Source organism: Sarcophilus harrisii, chromosome 1, assembly GCF_902635505.1.
Source record: "Sarcophilus harrisii chromosome 1, mSarHar1.11, whole genome shotgun sequence".
NCBI lineage: Eukaryota > Metazoa > Chordata > Mammalia > Dasyuromorphia > Dasyuridae > Sarcophilus > Sarcophilus harrisii.
Window position 1 is genome coordinate 222,233,294 of NC_045426.1, and position 18,411 is coordinate 222,251,704.

General features: G+C 32.7%; 1 protein-coding gene across 2 annotated transcripts in view; it reads left to right on the forward strand.

Moving 5' to 3' along the window:
• Positions 1 to 18,411, forward strand: part of LOC100916704 (contactin-associated protein-like 4) — a 604,589-nt gene that overhangs the window by 135,449 nt on the left and 450,729 nt on the right. For both annotated transcript variants that reach the window (XM_031937658.1, XM_012542655.2), the window contains exon 2: positions 9,461 to 9,571. In XM_031937658.1, the coding sequence (XP_031793518.1) occupies positions 9,461 to 9,571 (111 nt within the window). The remainder of the gene's footprint in view (positions 1 to 9,460; positions 9,572 to 18,411) is intronic.

The following is an 18,411-nucleotide window of genomic DNA, read 5'->3' on the forward strand; positions in this document are numbered from 1 at the left end:
GGGTGAAGCAGTCATGGCTCTGGAATTAAGTTCTCTCTTCTGTTATCTGAGTGATTAGACTGGATCATTTCTTTCAGAATTAAGAGGCTATGTTTTAACTTGATAATTTCAACATTGTTTACAATGCAAACTTTGAAACATCTTGCAATCTATGGAAAAGCTTTCTCAAAAAGAAAAATAGATAGATAGATAGATATTATACCCTTCTAAAACTTCATAAATTACTTCACACATACACACACACACACACACACTCCTCCTAAATTTGGTACCAACAGGTTGTCAAAGGTGTTTGAAAAGATTAGAATTCCTATTTCCTATTACATCACAGAGCTAGAGAGGATGTGGGGATTGGACATTAATTTTTGAAAAAGGGCCTGGTGTTTGCCACTGATTCTGTTTCAAGCATTTTTAAAAGTTATGATATGACAGCTTACAGGGTTAAAGGAGAGCTGTATCAGGGGTGCGCTGGAGACATGTTGTACCAACTCATGACCACTGAATGTTAAATTTTCAAGGTATGTTTTTCACCTTGAAAATCAGCAAAGGGAACGAATCAAGGCTTAATGTATTATTTTGTGCATTTTCTAATACTTAAGAAAGAGAGAGAGAAAAATAACAATGAAGATTAACAATGAAGAAGTATGTTGTGAATATATTTTATCCTTCCTTCCTTTCTTCTGTCCTTCCTTCCCTCCTTCCTTTCTTTCTTTTTCCTTCCTTCTTCCCTTTTTGGACTGATGTATTTTTGTATTTGCAGCCTAGGCAACTAATTAACATACTGATTTGCTTAAGTGATGCATTTTTTAAATGTTTATTGAATTTAACTGACTAGCCTCTCTTCTGGGGGGGTGGGGAAATGAGGGGAGGGAATCAGTCCAAGTACTACCACCTTTGGCACATATACAATTAAATGTCAATCTAATTTTCAGGTTTAACATATTTTTCTAAAATATAATATATATATATATATATATATATATATTCAAGTATATTCTCAGCTTAACTAGAAAATAAAGGATTTGATTAGGTGTAATTAAACAGCCTTTCTTGTTCTAAACTTGAGTTTTCAGTCACATTATTATTTTCTATTAGTCAATTAGAGACTATATAGAGACCAGTTTTATTTTAATTTAACACTCTATAGTTCCCATTTAAAAATGGAGGGAAAGCCCCCCTCTATGATTTTTTTAATGTAATCTGTATGTGAAATTTAACAGAGTTTAAATTTTAAAATCTAATTTTTTTCTGAGTTTCATAATTTTGAAAGTGCAGTGTGGCCTTGTCTGTGATGCACAGTTTCCTCTTGCAACTATAATATATTAGATTTTCAACCTTATCTCTGACTTCTCTTACAAAACCTGACTTTATATCCACAACATGTATTTTAATTCCCTGACCCCTCTACCAATCCAACTCCTTGCAAAAGTCACAGTCTCTTCCCACTCTTTACTCCTTTGTCAATCAATTGCACTTTGTACTGTTCACCTCTCTTGAATTCTCAGTTCTCATCATTGGGTCCAATACAAATTTTTGTTACTCAGACTAAAATAGTCTTTCACTGATCTTAGAAAGCACCATTATCCATTCTTTAACAATTTATTGCCACACTCTTAACCTTGGATCTTCCAAACATTTCCATTTCTCCTCAAACCTCCTATAGCTCTCCATCTTCTCACTCTCTCTGCTGAAAATCTTGCTTTATAAATTACAGGAAAAAAAATGAAAATATTTGCAAAGACCTCCTTCTTTTCTCTTCCTCAAATGATATTGCTCATATGTCATTTGTCACTATTTCCTCCTTTATCTCTGTCTCATCTGCTTAATCAAAATGCTATTTCAGCTTTTGTTTTGAGCATATTGCCCTTTGTCATCACCACTTGATCACTTATTTTTAATTTCTCTCTGTCTACTGGCTTATGCCTTACTCACAGAGGAAAAAAAAATTCCACTTCTCTCCTTTCTTGAACAGACCATCATTTGATCATTCTACCTCCAACAAATATTGCCCTATTCTTTCCTTTGTTGTTAAACTCCTTGAAAATCTCATTTACAATAGATGTCTGAACCATCCTCTCTCTTTCTAAATTCTAGCTTTATCATTCCACTGAAATTTCTTTCTCCAAAGTTAGCAATGAACTCCGCACTGTTAAAATCAACTTTTAATCCGCATTCTTGTGAACTTTTCATAACCTTTGACACATTTGATCACTTTATTCACATTAATGATCTCTTATCTATATCATATGAATATTATGCTAATATAACCTGATTCTCCTCCTACCTATCTGATGGTTCCTTCTCAATTTCCTTTGTTGAATACTCATCTAAATCAAGCTGTCTAATTGTAAATGTCCTTCAAATTTTGTCATGGTTCTTTTCTCTCTCTGTAAAATCACTTAGTGAACTCATCAATTCCCACTGAATTATTTTACCACTTTCCTACTGATAATTCTCAAATTAATTTCCTGCCCTAATCTCTAAACTGGCTTCCAATCTTATATCTCCAATTGTCTTTCGATATCTCAAACTGGACCTGTAGAAGACATCTTAAACTAAAAATGTCCCCAAAAGAAATTACCTTCCCCCTAAACTTTCCCCAAAATTCTCTATTATTATAGAGGGCAATACCATTCTCCTAGTCCTAGACCTACAACCTGAAAACAGCAAATTCCTTGCTATTTTTTCCCCTCCTATATTTAATCTGCTTCAAAGGCGAATTTCACTTTTGCATCATCTTTCATGTAGGTCCCCTCCTAACATCTGCCACTGCTAGTTTAACTCAGGCTTTCATCACTTCCCTGGAATATTAAAGTAGCCTGCTGGTAGATCTGTCTGCCTCAAGTATCTCTCCATTCCAATTCATCATTCATTCAGCAAACATGATTTTTCTAAAGTGTAGATCTGATGATGTCTCAAACATACCCCATTTCACCCGGCAATATACACACACCTATTAGTCAATATCCTCAAGTAGTTCCATATGGTCTCCAGGAACAATTAAAAAAAAAAAAAACTGGCATGAAATGTCCTTTTCATAACTTAGCCCCATTCTTCCTTTTCAATTTTCTAGCATCTTACTCCATGTCAAATATTACTAGATCCAATGACTCTGGACTTCTTGCTGTTTCACAAATGAGACAATCTTGGGTCTGAGCATTTGCATTAACTGATTCTCATGCTGGAAATGCTCTTCCTTTTGCTCTCTAAATACTTACTTTCCTGATTTCCTTTAACTCTCCCCTAAAATTCTTTCTTCTACCGGAAGTCTTTTCCAACTCTTTTGCCCCTTATCTCTTTTAATTATTTCCTATTTTTTCCTTTATATAGTTTGTATATGTTTACTTGTTTTTTCCTCCATAAAACTATAAGTTTCTTGAATACAGTTCCTTTGCCTCTTTTTTTTTTTTTTTATATCTTTAGGGCTTAGCACCCACAGTTATTTAATAGATATTTATTGGTAAATGAGATAGCCTTTTAAGGATTATTTCAAGGAAGACCTATTTTCCACACTGCTGAGCTCCAAGTGCCACAAGTTACTGTATGATGATGTCTTGGAAGCCCCTGATCCTGGACAGGAATCCCTGAGAAAGACTGATCACTAGAAAATTTTGAGAAAAACCCAGAGAATCAAAAGTAGGTCCTTTTTCTCTATATAGTCAAAAGCAATCTATCCACTCAGATAAATTTTATTATTAAAGAAACTATTAATTCCAGATCATCAAAATTCTAGCAATGAGGAAAAGAGGGTGATTTTCATCAGCCCAGATATTTGGATGGTAAAATCTGCCCTGTCAAAGGCCTGAGTGTCCCTCTGTAATGTTTGAGGAACAGAGCAACATAGTGTCAATTCAAGACAAGACAATCACCCAGATGCCATGCCTTTCTTAATTTAGGTAGAGTAATTAGATTCTGGTACATTAAATAATATTTAAATTCCTGAAAGACTACTACCAATTTCCACAGATTTTTCAATATATTGATCAATTGTCCTATTGTTTTTTTTTTCCCTATCTAAAAATAGCATTTGTTATGTAAAATAACTCATAAAGAGGGGAAAGAGAAATGGATGCTTGGCACAACTATGGTGATATAAGAAATAAGAAATATCAATAAAACTTATTTTTAAAAAGTTATTACCTCATGCCTATCAAATTGTTTAATATGACATAAAAGGGAGAAAAAGGTTGCAGGGGATGTGGGAAAATTGGGACACTAATACATTGCTGATACAGTTATGAATTGATCCAACCATTTGGAGAGCAATTTAGAACTATGCCCAAGGGGTTACAAAACTGTAACCTTTAATCCCACAATAGAACTACAAGGTCTATATACTAAAGAAATTTAAAAAAAAAAAAAAAGGAAAAGGACCTATTTCTGCAAAAATATTTATAACAGCTCTTTTTGTGGTAAAAATCTGGAAATTGAGAGGGTGTACATCAACTGGGGAATGGCTGAACACATTGTGGTATATGATTGCAATGGAATTTTATTGTGTTATAAGAAATGATAAACAGAGTGATTTCAGAAAAAATATGTCAAGGCTTATACAAGCTGATGCAAAATGAAGTGAGCAGAACCAGAAGAACATTATACACAGTAACAGCACTATTACATGATGATTACTTGTAAATGACTTAGCTAATATCAGCAATACAATGATACAAGAAAATTACAAAGGACTCATAATGAGAAAAAATTAAAACAAAAACACAATGTTATTCACATCCAGAGAAAGAACTGATGAAATCTGAAATCAGATCAAGGCATACTGTTTTTCACTTTATTTTTCTTTTCTTTTGACCAGTATCTTCTTTCACAATATGTCTTAATATAAAAATATGTTTACATTATTGCACATGTATAATTTGTATCAACTTGAGTACCATCTCAGGCAGGGAGAAGGTGAAGAAATGAGATGGAAAATTTGGAACTCAATTTTTAAAAAAATATGAATATTAAAAAAATTCTAGAAGATAAAGTACTCTCTTCTTCCTTAAAAATAAAAATAAAATAAAATAAGGTTACTGAACTCTGTATCCTGCCACCACCTGCCACTAACCTTATTTTTTTTTTTTCTAAATGAGATAATCTTTCAGGAATTTAGACCAGAAAATGGAAAATTATTTGAGGGCTTACTAAGAAGGAAAAGAAGTTAGCCAAACTAGAAGGAGTAAACAAGTGTTATTAATGCCAACTCATTTAATTTTAATATGAGGATTTTTATTGAATTGTGATGGTGTTCACTGTTACAGAATCTGATTACCTAACTTTGGGAGCTATAGCAGAAAAACATTCTATTTAGTTTACCTGAACAAGGGGAAAAAAATCCATTTTAGAGTATAACACTGACATACTACTAGAAATTGCAGTTTGGGAAAAATAGGTTCACTGAACATTCAATGATTCATGTACTTGTTTAAATGAAAAATGGATCAGTTGCATGCAAAATCCTGGCTTAGATTGAAATTCTTCTATAACTTATTCTTGCTTTAATATTTCTTTTGATAAGGACTAGACATGAAGGCAATATTACATATAGATTGGAGATACTATTTAGAAGAATCAAATTTTTAAATTGGAAGAACATGCTATTTAAATATGCTGTCTAATTTGAGAATCTTACTTTAAAAAAGTATGATGAGTGAAATTCAAATCATAAGACAATGTATATTGGAAAAAGAATAGTCAGATCTCTTTCTTCTGTCATTTCTCTTGTTTCCTGTAGGATAAAACTCTTCATTAAATAGATGTTATAAAAATTATGTGTAAACAAATACATTTTCAGGCTACCATTTAAGGGAAAAAAAGGAATGTGGCAATTAGATATAAAAATGTGACTGATTCCATATGTAAAGTTTGACAAAGACATGAAGAAGTTATCCTGAGGTAAAACAAAAATGAAATAGATGTGTGAATAAATGAATAAATAAAAATAAAAGAAGCATGATGGACTGAAGGGAAATAAAGGAAAGCTGAACAGAATCTAAATATATACTTTGTGGAAGGATAACCAAGATAATTCCTGTTCAAGTAATATTTTCAGACAAATCCAAATCCATCTACCACATTAGTAGAGCTAAATTCATTCAATTGCTCAGCAGTTGGTCTGTTAAAAAGAATTCTATGATCAAATTCAAAGTAACTAGTTTTCTCTACATAAAGAATGATTTTTTATCCATCAGACTGACAAGACATTGAAACAGCTTAACAAAGGAAAATTGCTGTCTTCATCCTTTAATATTTTCCAAGATAAACATAATAATAACCTTATTTGAATAGCTTAGCCAGTTCAGTGCTTGAGGACAGTGATTAACCCAAATGATCTCCCAAAATTCTATCCAGTCAATTAATGTTCTCGAAAATATTGGTAATCTATCTATACATATATATATGTGTGTGTGTGTATGAGGGAATTTTTTTTTATTAACAGCAAGTATTAGGGAATGAATTAAATATGGAATCTATAAAACTACATATTTTACATTGACTACATAAATCTAAATGGGGAACACAAATGTATATGTGGGAGACATATATATGTATGTATGTATAATTACATTTATATATATAGTATATGTATAAGGTATGTATTCATATGCATATTAATTTACATTTATATTCTTACATGTATATAGGCAGAACATTTATTAAATATTTAATACCTGCCTGACATTGAGAAGTGCAGGGGATTCAAATGTAAGCAAAGGAGATATTTTCTATTCTCACAGAACTTAATGAAAACAGTACATGAAAGATACTTACAAAGCAGGGAAGGGGAAATATTATTCTTTCTATAATTTTTTTCCCTCAGTTGAATTTATATTGTCTTTTGTCTGTCTGGAGGATAGCTTTAACTCTTGCACATATTTGTGCATATATGCTTCTACAATCATTGCTCACAAATCCCTATTGTAGAAGCTTCTACAATATTGTTCAACCTTTGCCCAGGTTATAAATCTAAAATTGTTAAGTTAAAAGGATTTTATTCAATATGCCGAGGCAAAGAAAACTTGGGAGGCTAGCCTTCATCCAAGTTGTTTCCTGCTTTTTATGGAAGAGGAGTATGCATTATCCATATTTGGTCAAAGATTTTTTAACTGGATCACATAATCATAAGGAGATTGGATTGGTACCTCTCAGCTCCTCAAGTATTTTGATTGGTCCAAGTTTCAAATAAGAAGACATGGTTAGGAAGCATGTATCAATACCATCTTATGGAGGCTAACTGCAAGGTATTTAGTTTAAAAAAAAAAGTTGTTTATTTAAATGGAGTCAACCAAACTGACTCAACACAAATAGTTGATTTCCCACACTACCAATTTAATAGCTATAATTAGTTCAAAGAAAAAGGATTTATTAAAATGTCATAAAAAGTATAGTAGCTACAAAATATTTGATACTGCAGGACCAAGATGTCCTTTTCATCTTATGGAATCTTTACACAGATCACTCAATCAACAAAATGTTAAGGATACAAAAAAAAAAGGAAAAAAGAAAAGTCCTTGCCCTCAAAATGCTTATAATTTATCAGAAACTTACTCTCCGTGTACAGCTTCCCTGACAAATGAGTTAGTTATTCAACATCTCTTGCACTCCATTGTGCTTGAATTTCAATTGTCAAGCCTAACTCTATCTCTTTTTTAAGAGATCTTTTCTTTGTCAGAGATAATCACTACTGGATCTTTGGCAGAAGTATCACTGCCTTTTTTTACCCATCTGCTATCTGTCTCTAGAATGCTTCCATATCCTCTTTAGATAAGGTGACTCTTAGTCAACATATATTGCTCCATTTCTAAACTCAACCACCAATTAAAAGAACTGTAAGGGAGTGGTGGGGAAGGGTGAGTACAGAAAATCTCTTTTCCTCTAGTTCTCCCTGACTCATTTATTCTCAGATACCTGTGTTCTTACTAAAATGCTAACTCATGATGGAACTGACTACATTGTGGAGGAGCTCAGATTTTTAAGGGTGTTCTTGTCGTGTGGTCAATTTATAAACCAGCCAATCTTAAACTGCCTTTACAATTCAGTCAGAGAAAGTCTATTATACAATATGAAGAGAAGAGAATATTAACTGAGGAATGATATCCAGTTCAGAGTATGATTTTCATTGTAACTGGGACTTAGAAAGTTGCTTCCAGCTTTGAGAGTTAAATTACTAGCCTGGAGTCACACCACAAGTGTATGATGCACACACACACACACACACACACACACACACACACACATACATATATGAAATGAGAATGGATGAGAATCCAGTTCTTTTTAAGTCCAAAGCACCACCATTCTATCCATCCTATCTTTTTTTTTTTATATATATATACAGATACACACACACATACATAACATTTTTGAGAAATTGCTTCTGAAGAGTGTGTCCTTTATAAAAAGTTTCTTGGTTGTTTTTTTCTTCTTTTTTTTTGAAGGTTAAAATGTCACTTATAAATATGCTATATTCTTTTTATTACAAACTGACACTTGGATACCACGAGAATAAGACTTTGACTCCAGGGTTTTTCTATAACTTGCTATATAAATGATATATTCCTGACCCCAAACAGAGTTTCCATTTTATAATATTTTTCTTCCCCTGAAACGGTATATATTTTGCTTACTTCTTCATTTTTTTTTCAGACAGCAGTGCCATTACAGTAGAGAAAGGGCATTTGTACACTTTTTTGGTGTTTAAGTCAGTTCTCCTTCAGCTAAAAGTAGAACTGGTATTGATTCTCAATTTATAGTTTGCAAAAATAAATGGAGAATGAATGCATGCCCTGTATAGTAATTGTGGTGGAAAGGGATTTAACATCCAAGTTATTGATCAGAAGCTGCTTTCTTATGCACCATTGATTGTGAACTGCAGTTAGTTCCTTTTCTGAAATACTATGCACTTTTTCTATGGAAAACTGAAGACCTGCATGTTAATAATGGCACATTGATGTTTTGATATCTCATTTACTTTCAATTCACATGCAGTACTGGACCAATCAACTCTGATTTCCATGTACTTTTAAGAACTGCTCAGGGTTTTTTTGTTTGTTTGTTTGTTTGTTTGTTTGTTTGTTTTTTTTTGTAGTAGTTGGTAATTGAGAATAATACAGAATTCCTTTCAACAGTGCAAGAAACATGCATATATCTGGATCAGCAGTTCTTGTTACTTGAGATTAAACTGAACAGGCAGATGTCAGTACCAGTTCTAGCTAACCTGTCTCTGGAGGTAGCAGAAAAATTTAAAGAATGAAAGAAGTCAAGGCAAATAAGAGATGAAACTTAGAGTAATAGATGAAACATTAACCAACATAATATTATTACTATAAAGAAGATCACAAAAGAGTTAACATTTTGATCAGGAATGGGTTTTTTGACATCTGTAGTAAGGTTAGGGGATTCTTTTTGCTTTCAAGAAAATATAACTATGTATTAATCTGAATATGGTATTTTTCCCTAACAGATAATTGTGATGACCCGCTGGTTTCAACTTTGCCTCAGTCATCATTCAGTTGTTCCTCAGAGTTATCTAGCAGCCATAGCCCTGGGTTTGCAAGACTTAATCGAAGAGATGGTAAGTTTCTTTCCTTTACTTCTAGTGATTTGTGCTGAATTTCTCCATTTTCCATCATTATATCATTATTTTGCAAAATCGTCAGATTTTCAAAGATTAAAAACTAAATTCCATGAAATAATGAAATCTAGATAGAATGAGGGAATAAGCATATTAGAATATGCCCATTTGGAAACCTTTAAATTCAATTTTTATCTCTGAGTGAAAAGAGTTGCTACTTTCATTATGGCTATACTTGGGAAGAAGTAAGCATAAGACTAGTTGGAACGTCAGTAATATTTCAAAACCTGGTTGAAATAATTACTTACACATTTAAATACTGTTTAAATGTCTTTGTGTCAGCTTGTTTGGGCTGTGATGTTTTAGAAATTAAGATTTTTAATTGCTGTGGCAGCAATCCCAGTTACCACAAGCAGATCATTATTATTAATACATGATACATGATTACCTACACACCCCTTGGTTTAAATTAGAGTTGAATATTAAGAGAATAAAATAGATCTTTTAGATGTATGAATATGGGGTAGAGAATCCCTAGAGTAAAAAAGCCTTGTTTGCTCACTTCTTATTTGGTTTACTTGATTTGTTCACTCTAGCATTGACTCTTGAAGGAATGAGATATAAATATGTCTGTATGCTCCATTAGGATTATCCTGTATTAATCTACCTTGTCCCTGTGATAGTGTGGCTAACTGTGTGAGAGTCTACTTGGGATAAAAATGAATTATTGTTCTGGAGCAGAAGTGCCAGCAGTATTCTTGGAAAGACAGAAAACAATTCAAAACAGATGAAAAGAAAATTCTTTTTCCTCTAGTTTTCTTGTAGAATTTAGTCTGGATTTCTGCATTGTCCTTCTCATGGTCTCCTCCCCTCCCCCCAAGGTTTATTACAGCAAAAACAATAGCAGCATCATTTATATGGGAAGGTAAAGTTTGCAAAGCATTTTACAATTGTTAGAACAATATCACTCCAAGGTCAGGGAATCTCAGGGTCACTAGTATATTTCCCTAAAGTCTAGGGGGAAAAATATATAACTGTCATTGATAGACAGATTCTTAGAACAATAGCACTCTAAAGTGAGGAGAGGATCACTACTATATTTACCCTGGAAATTGTACCTTATTAATTACATTAATCAGAATTTTTACATCTCTTAAGAGTTATTTCACTTTACAATGTTCTTGTTATTTTATTCATTATTCTCATAGTTCTATTCACTTTATTCTGGGTCAGTTCATACAAGTCTTCCCAGGATTTTCTGAAATTGTCCATTTCATCTTTTTATAGCTCAATAATATTAAATTATATGCATATACTATCATTACTTCAGCCATTCTTCAATTGATGGATAGTTATTTAGTTTACTTTTTTGTCATTATCAAAAGAACTGCTATAAATATTTTTATAAAATGGATCCCTTTTTCCTCTTTCTATAATCTCTTTATAGTATATAGTCCAGAATTTCACAAACTGGGGAATACTAGGTAAAGTCAAAAAGCAAAATCCCCTAATTGGAAGAAAATATGAGACCAAGGTCAAAATTATTGGATTTTTTTCTAGAATAATTCAATATAAATATCCATGTGAAATATTCCATGCATACTTTATATTTCATATCATCTTAATCTGTGAAAATTTTTCATTTAGCCAATTTAACAAATAATCCCTCATAACAAAGAATAAAGAAGGGGGAAAAGGTAATTTAGCAAAACTAAAAACATTATTCCATACCCCACAATCCCCACATTGGCAAAGAAGATAGGAAATGTTTTTTTAACTTCTTTAGGCAAAACTTTTTTTTAACATAATTACTTAAATTCAGTCTTATTTTATTCACCTTTCCATTTACTCAATGTCTGTTTTATTTTTCAAGTTCTATTTCCTATGTGTGAGTTCATATAAATCATCCATATGTCTTTGAATTGGTTATATAAGGATGTTCTCTGTTTAGATTCACAAAGTTAAAGATTATAATGGACAAGAGAAAATATAAAATATGAGTGAGGCATTTTCAGTTCTAAATCCCTTCCATTGGATTCTGAATCTCTTAATACAGAATTATAATTCATTTGCATAAAAATGGTGAACAGAAACAATGAACTTGCTGCAGGGTACAGATTATATTAGTATATTTGGCTCCAACCACTTGAGATACATTAGGAATCTGGGAAATGTACTAAGGATGGAGGAGGGGCACTATTCCTTGGAATCAGGTCTTTCACTGAGAGAAAGAATTCAACTCAGAAGCAAAAATAATTTTAGGATATGACTGATATAACTCTCATTTGCCCTTTCTGAAAGGTGAAAAATCTTTCATTGAAAAGCACAAATAAACTGAATTAGAAGCATTATTATCAATCCTTTGCTAAGAGTCTATACTTGTTCTAACAGAGTACAATAGCATTCAAGCTCAAAAAATTCAATAATACCCAGCTGAGCTCACAGATGGAAGTGATAAAGATTGCAGCTACTCATCCAAGAGTAAACTAAGGAAACTTAATGGATCAACTCATCTCCATTATGAAGGAAATAATTGGCCTGAGGAGCCAGCCTAACTGAATAAGAGAGTAGCTCATCAATCTGATAATCCTGTCCAATGTGAACTCTAAGGACTTTCTGAAGAAGAAAAAAATCACATAAAGGCCTTATAATTCTGACATTATAAGTTACCTTGGTCTCATATATTCCCTCTATTTGTGTCATAGTTTATAACACATTTGTGCCCAATGTCTCCCATTTAGGATCTATGTTTATACATGGAAAATATTCCTTCAGTTTTTTGGGGCCAAATTATTTTTTACCACTTACCATGTCACTTGAATCAAAACTGAGTCTTCTGATTAATTACTAATGGGAAAAAAATTCCTAGTATTTCATAAACTATGATAATAGGAATAATAGCTCATAGAATTACCCTCGGAACTGAGGTATCAGCTATCCCCCTGAGGATGAAAATTGCCAGTGCTATTACTAATTAGGGGAATGAACATAAAATGGATTCACAGCTATATCCATCACTTATTCCTTTGTTACATTCATGTGCCACAAATTTACTTAGTTACTTTCCTAATATCTACTTTATTTCCAATTCTTTGTTACAATAAAACACTATTATAAATATTTTCATAGTTATATATTATATATTTATAATATTTATAATTTACATCTATTTTCTTAATGAATATAACCAACAAATATAAGATCAATCCTGTGAAATCATTTTAGCTAACACAAAATATCAAAATGTTAGAAATCATGCCAAATCACAGATCATAGACTGGCAGTATGAGGAGAGACAGGTTGCCAGTTTCCTTTTTCTCACTCCACCAATATTTCAGGGCACTTCTTTGCTACTTTCAGACACACAAATGGAGGAAGATTTGAGTCCCTCAAAGGTACCATAAAGTTTAAAAAAAAAGAGCGTCCTATGTCAAGGAGAGAATCTATGGACAATCTTCAGGAGGGAGGGAATAAGAGATACACTATGGGCCCTTCTGCCATCTTGGGAACCTTATTCGTGTCTTGAGCAATGGAAGACTCACAAGAGTTCATGAAACAATGACAAAAAGCTGCAGAATAATTAACAGAGAAACAAAATTGTTAGATGAAAAATGTGGGAATGAAATTAGATGAGATGGCCAAGCAAAATAAAACAACAACACAAAATAGTAACAAATGAGTAGAGAATGGAAAAACTCATTTATTACTATTTTGGGTTATTTCATGAGTTCTGGTGAGTCCATAGAATTTTCATTTTCATAAAGGACTTTTGCTTAATTTCTTTTCATTGCCTAATGCTTGCATATTCCTAATCTTAACTCATGTAGATAATGTTTCCTTATAGTATACAAACACATTCTTGACTTCCCCATTATAAAAAACAAGAACAATGACAATAAAACACTACTGCGCCTCTTCTCCTTTTTTCAACCAAATTTTTGAGAGAATTCTCTAAAATTCAATGTCTTATACTTCCTCTCTCTCACTTTATTCTTCACACTTTCAAACCAACTTTTGATTTCAACATTTAATTAATGCTGCTTTCTCCAAAGTCACCAAATTGTATGGTCTTTTTTCAGTTCTCCTTCATCTCAACCTCTCCACAACTTTGTTATTGTTGATCACTTCTTTCTCATTATTTTCTCCACCCTAGAATTTCCTGACACTGTTCAATCCAGGTTCTCTTTCTATCTGTCTGACCCCCATCTTTTCAGTCTCCTTTTCTAGTTCTTAATATGTATTAGACTATTGATCATAGATGTTACCCTTAGTTCTGAATAAGGATATATTTTTCTTAATTTATGCTGTTTTTGTAGATAATCTTGTCAGCTCCCAAAGATTTAATTATCATCCATTTAAAGATAATTTACTAATTTATATGTTCAGTCATAACCTGTCACCTAAGTTTTAGGCTCACCTTATCAATTGGCTGTTACACAATTCAAACTTGGATATTCCATCACAAAGTCAATTTATCCAAAGAGAATTTATTTGTCCCCTCTATCACCTTTTCTCTTCTGAACCTCTCTCTTTTTGTTTAGGGGCACTTCCATCCTGCTAGTTATCCAGACTTACAACCCTAGTGACTCCTATTCTCTTAAATTCACTTTATATATCCCATCTATTATCTAGTATTGTCATTTCTACCTTCACAGCATCATGCATGTATGTTACCTTCTTTATATTCACACAACCATTCACCATGGTACAAGGCTTTATCACATTGTTACTGGACTAGTATAATAAGCTATTGGTTGGTCTCCTTGTCTCAGATTTCTGTTCACTCTATTCCATTCAGCTAACAAAGTGATCTCCCTAAAATATCTCCATATGCCCACAAAAAGATTCCAGTATCACCTCTCTGTTATCACCTCTTCCTTCCATGATCAAATATAAAATCCTCTGATTTATATAGCTCTTCATAAATTTCCTTTTTCAACTTTAAAGAGTTCTTACAAATTACTACTTTCCATATATTGTTCAATCTCATGTTACATTAGCCTCCTTGTCTCTTCCTTTCACAAGACATTCCATCTTTAGACTCTATGCCTTTTTTCTGACTATTCTCCTTGCAGGAATGTTTTTAACCTTTCCTTTCTAGTTGCTCTGGCTCCTTTCAACTTAGCTCAACTTTTATATTTACATTTTTTATATTTATAAGTATACATGTACATGAGGGATGGTCCCTCATTCTCCAACCCCTCAATTGCTAGTGCCCTTCCTCTGAAATTACTGCTATTTTGCTATCTTATCTGTCCATCACTGTCTGTGTTCATTTCTGTCTTTCTGTCTCTGTCTCTGTTTCTTGGTTTCTCTCTCTATCTCTATATATGTCTGTGTCTCTGTGTTTCTGTGTCTGTGTCTGTGTCTGTCTCTTTTTCTGTCTGTATCTCTCTCTGTTGTGTTTGTCTCTCTCTGTCTTTGTTTTTCACAAAAGATTGGTGTGAAATTGTGAAGTGTTCCTTCACTCCTCTGGTCAGTTTTCAAGGAACTACGAGTGGAGCATCCTGGAAGAACCTAGCTATTGCACTCCTTTGTCCATTCAAGTAAGAATTCAAATTGAATATTAACTCACAGTCCTTTATCTTGCTCAATTCTATATCTAATAATCCTATATTATAAATCCTATATTACAAAATTTAAGACAAGTGTGAGCTAACAGCTTGTTTGTTTGTTTTTTACATATATCTTTCATACATTTTATTCTCTGTTTAATAATTTTTCTGCATTACTTATTCATTCTATGAGTAGAACAAAAAATATCATATGCAAAATTAGGCATCTGTGTCTTTTTCGATTGGGAATCTTACATCATTAAGTCAAAATCACTTGACTAACTCATTACATCAGGTTCACAAAGAAGAATTTTTATACTTTCCGCATGTAGCACTGGCCTCTAAGGAGAAGTGAAGCTAAGGGATTAGAGGGAGCTAAGGGTTATTCTGGTAACCTCAGAAAGTTTACCTAGTACTTTTACTTCAGGGAAGCATTTTGCCAGGTTTTGCTGTCTGGTTCAACTTAGAACTTTGCCTCAGTGGATCATATTGACAGGATAACCATTCATCTACAATTAAAGATGCATGAAATTATGTTAAAGCCAATAGATAATTTTCTCTTCTGTTTCTATCAGATAAAATACAGTGTGTATTTTCATAATTGGAGCCTCCTGTCATTACTACATCATAACTGTGTCACAACTTTGATTGGTCCTCAAATACTAAATTTATTTCCTCTTTTTAGTCAGGTAGCCTGTGCTGTATTCTAATAATAACATTATTTCTATTACTGCCACTTTTAGCTTTCTCCCAAATATTTTTCAGCTCTTTTCCCTAATCTACTTCCTGGACTGATTTACATGTATGCCCATGTGCATATACATATATTTATAAAGCAGTATGTGGTATACTTTGTCAATGTAACTTATCTATGTCCCCATGAATCTTTCTGAATGAGACCCACAGGGAGGTCTGAATAAGATATCTTGAGAGTCCTGCTCTGTTCACCCTTCTCCAGTGGGAACTTTTATTCCTGACAGGAGGGAGTTGAAAGTTTGGGACAGAAGCTAGACAACCTATTCTTTTCCTATAAGGCTTTGGGGGTAGAATTATATCTATTCACCCTTGTGCCTAAATATTGTTAGTGTAGAGGAAATAATTATTAGACTCAAGCTGAGATTCTGATTGCTGTTCTTTAACTGGAAAGCAATGTCCCAAAGTACATGTTCAAGATTTCCCAACAAATACATGTTCCACAATCAACACACAAGCAAATAAATCTGTTAATCCAAGAGGATAGTAAACAAAAGTAAAAAGTTTACAAATGAGACTATAGACCAGACAACACATAGAGTGAATGACCCTCCCATTGATAACAAAATATCTTAACTCAAAAGAGAGCTGCCCTGGGAGTTTTTCTTAAAAGACACTTAAATCACAGATTTAACTTGAGGAAAATCCCCAAAGTCTCTTTTGTAGCAAATTGGGATTAGGAATGTGATTGAGGTGTCAGCTCGTCTCCATATCATCTTTTTCCCAGATTATTTTTTCTTCCTGGAGGAATATGAATTGTGAATGGAACCATGTGTTCCCTCTCTTGAAGCTAGAAACTTTCCCAAACTCTGGTCCTTACACAGGCATGCGTTATTCAATCATCAATCACCATCTGGTTACATAACTGTGTGAATATATGTATGTATAGATGTGTGTATGAATGTGAGTATATCCTTATACGTATTCTAGATACAAAGAATGCAAATAGGTATTATACCTATAGAAATACAGGATATATGAATATGTATGTTGTATATCTGCATAAATATATATGTGAGCACAATAAATTACTTGTTATTTTTTAATAATATGAGTCTCTGAAATCCTATGAACGTACAATAATTTTTCATAACTCTATTAACAATATTTTGATATAAATACTTTAATAAAGTCTTATTTGTGTAATGAAATGATGTTCAATTACATTACAAAAAATTATTTTTATGAAGATGTCACATAGTATGTCAAACAATAGAAACTATCCAACAATAGTGAAAATCTATCTTGCTTTCCTTTCTACTTCTTTCTATTTCTCTAGGAAAAAAAATCTTGCAATCCATGTCAACAGTGTGATACCTAAGAATTATATTTAGTCTTGTCAGTTACTTATGGGGAGTATTTTTTATTTATTTATTTATTTTTGCTGAGGCAATTGGGGTTAAGTGACTTGCCCAGGGTCACATAGCTAGTAAGTATTAAATGTTTGAACCCAAATTTGAACTCAGGTCCTCCTATCTTCAACGCTGGTGCTCTATTCACTGCACCACCTAGCTGCCCTGGGAGTTTTTCTTAAAAGACACTTTTTTTAAAGAAAGAGATTATTTTTATCTCAACATCAAAGTCTACTGACAAGGGGAAATTATGGTTTTACAATGTTCAAGTGACACTAAAACAAAACAAAAAAAAATTAGAATAGTAGTAAACAAAAGACTAAGAGCAAATGTGAAATAATCTCTTATTCCATTTTTCTTTTTGGTCAAATGACAAGTCTTTGAACCCTTACTGGATAGAATAAAGAGAAACAAATGATATTTGTTTTATTTTGTTTTGTTTTTTCCTTTGTAAAGTAGTCTTCTTGTATTTGAGAACATTTTTTATGTTTGAAAAACAATAATACTTCCCTGTTTAGTTTGACACATGTATACGTATAGACATACTTCCATGAGTTTCTAAAAGCTGAAATAAGTGAAGACTTAATTGGTATAGATTACAACACTGCTTCAGGAACCTAGTCAATAATATGTAAAGCCTTTGGGGTTGTTGTTGTTGTTTTTTCCCCCAACTATCATCTTCTTAAGAATTAAGTAGTGGAAAGGTACTTACTTGTCTTACCTTACATTTGGTTAAAGGCAGTATGCATTTCAGGTTTAAGTTGCATATTATATCAGAATACAGATACCAGGGAAACTGCTTGTAGATGTATATTTAGAAGGTGAGAGAATAGTGTTATTTCATTAACAGATCTCTGATTTTCCACTTCATACATATGTTTGTGGGAGTTTGGTTACAATTGGGACTATACATCTTCACAGCTATGAAATTTTTCAGGGACAATTTAAGCTTCTCCCCCTTCGAAAGAATGGAGTGAATTACTTGCTTTTTTGGAGGTGCATAAACTCTAGAGTATCATTTAATGCGTTAGAAGAAATAATTTGCCAAATGGTACACAAGTGGCAGGAATGCATTAATACTTTTCCCCAAAAAAGTAAGCTATTTATTCCTTTCCCACTAGTAGACTGCAATTCATTATTTTAAACAGTTGCTTTCTTCTAATCTCTCCCTGATGTGCTG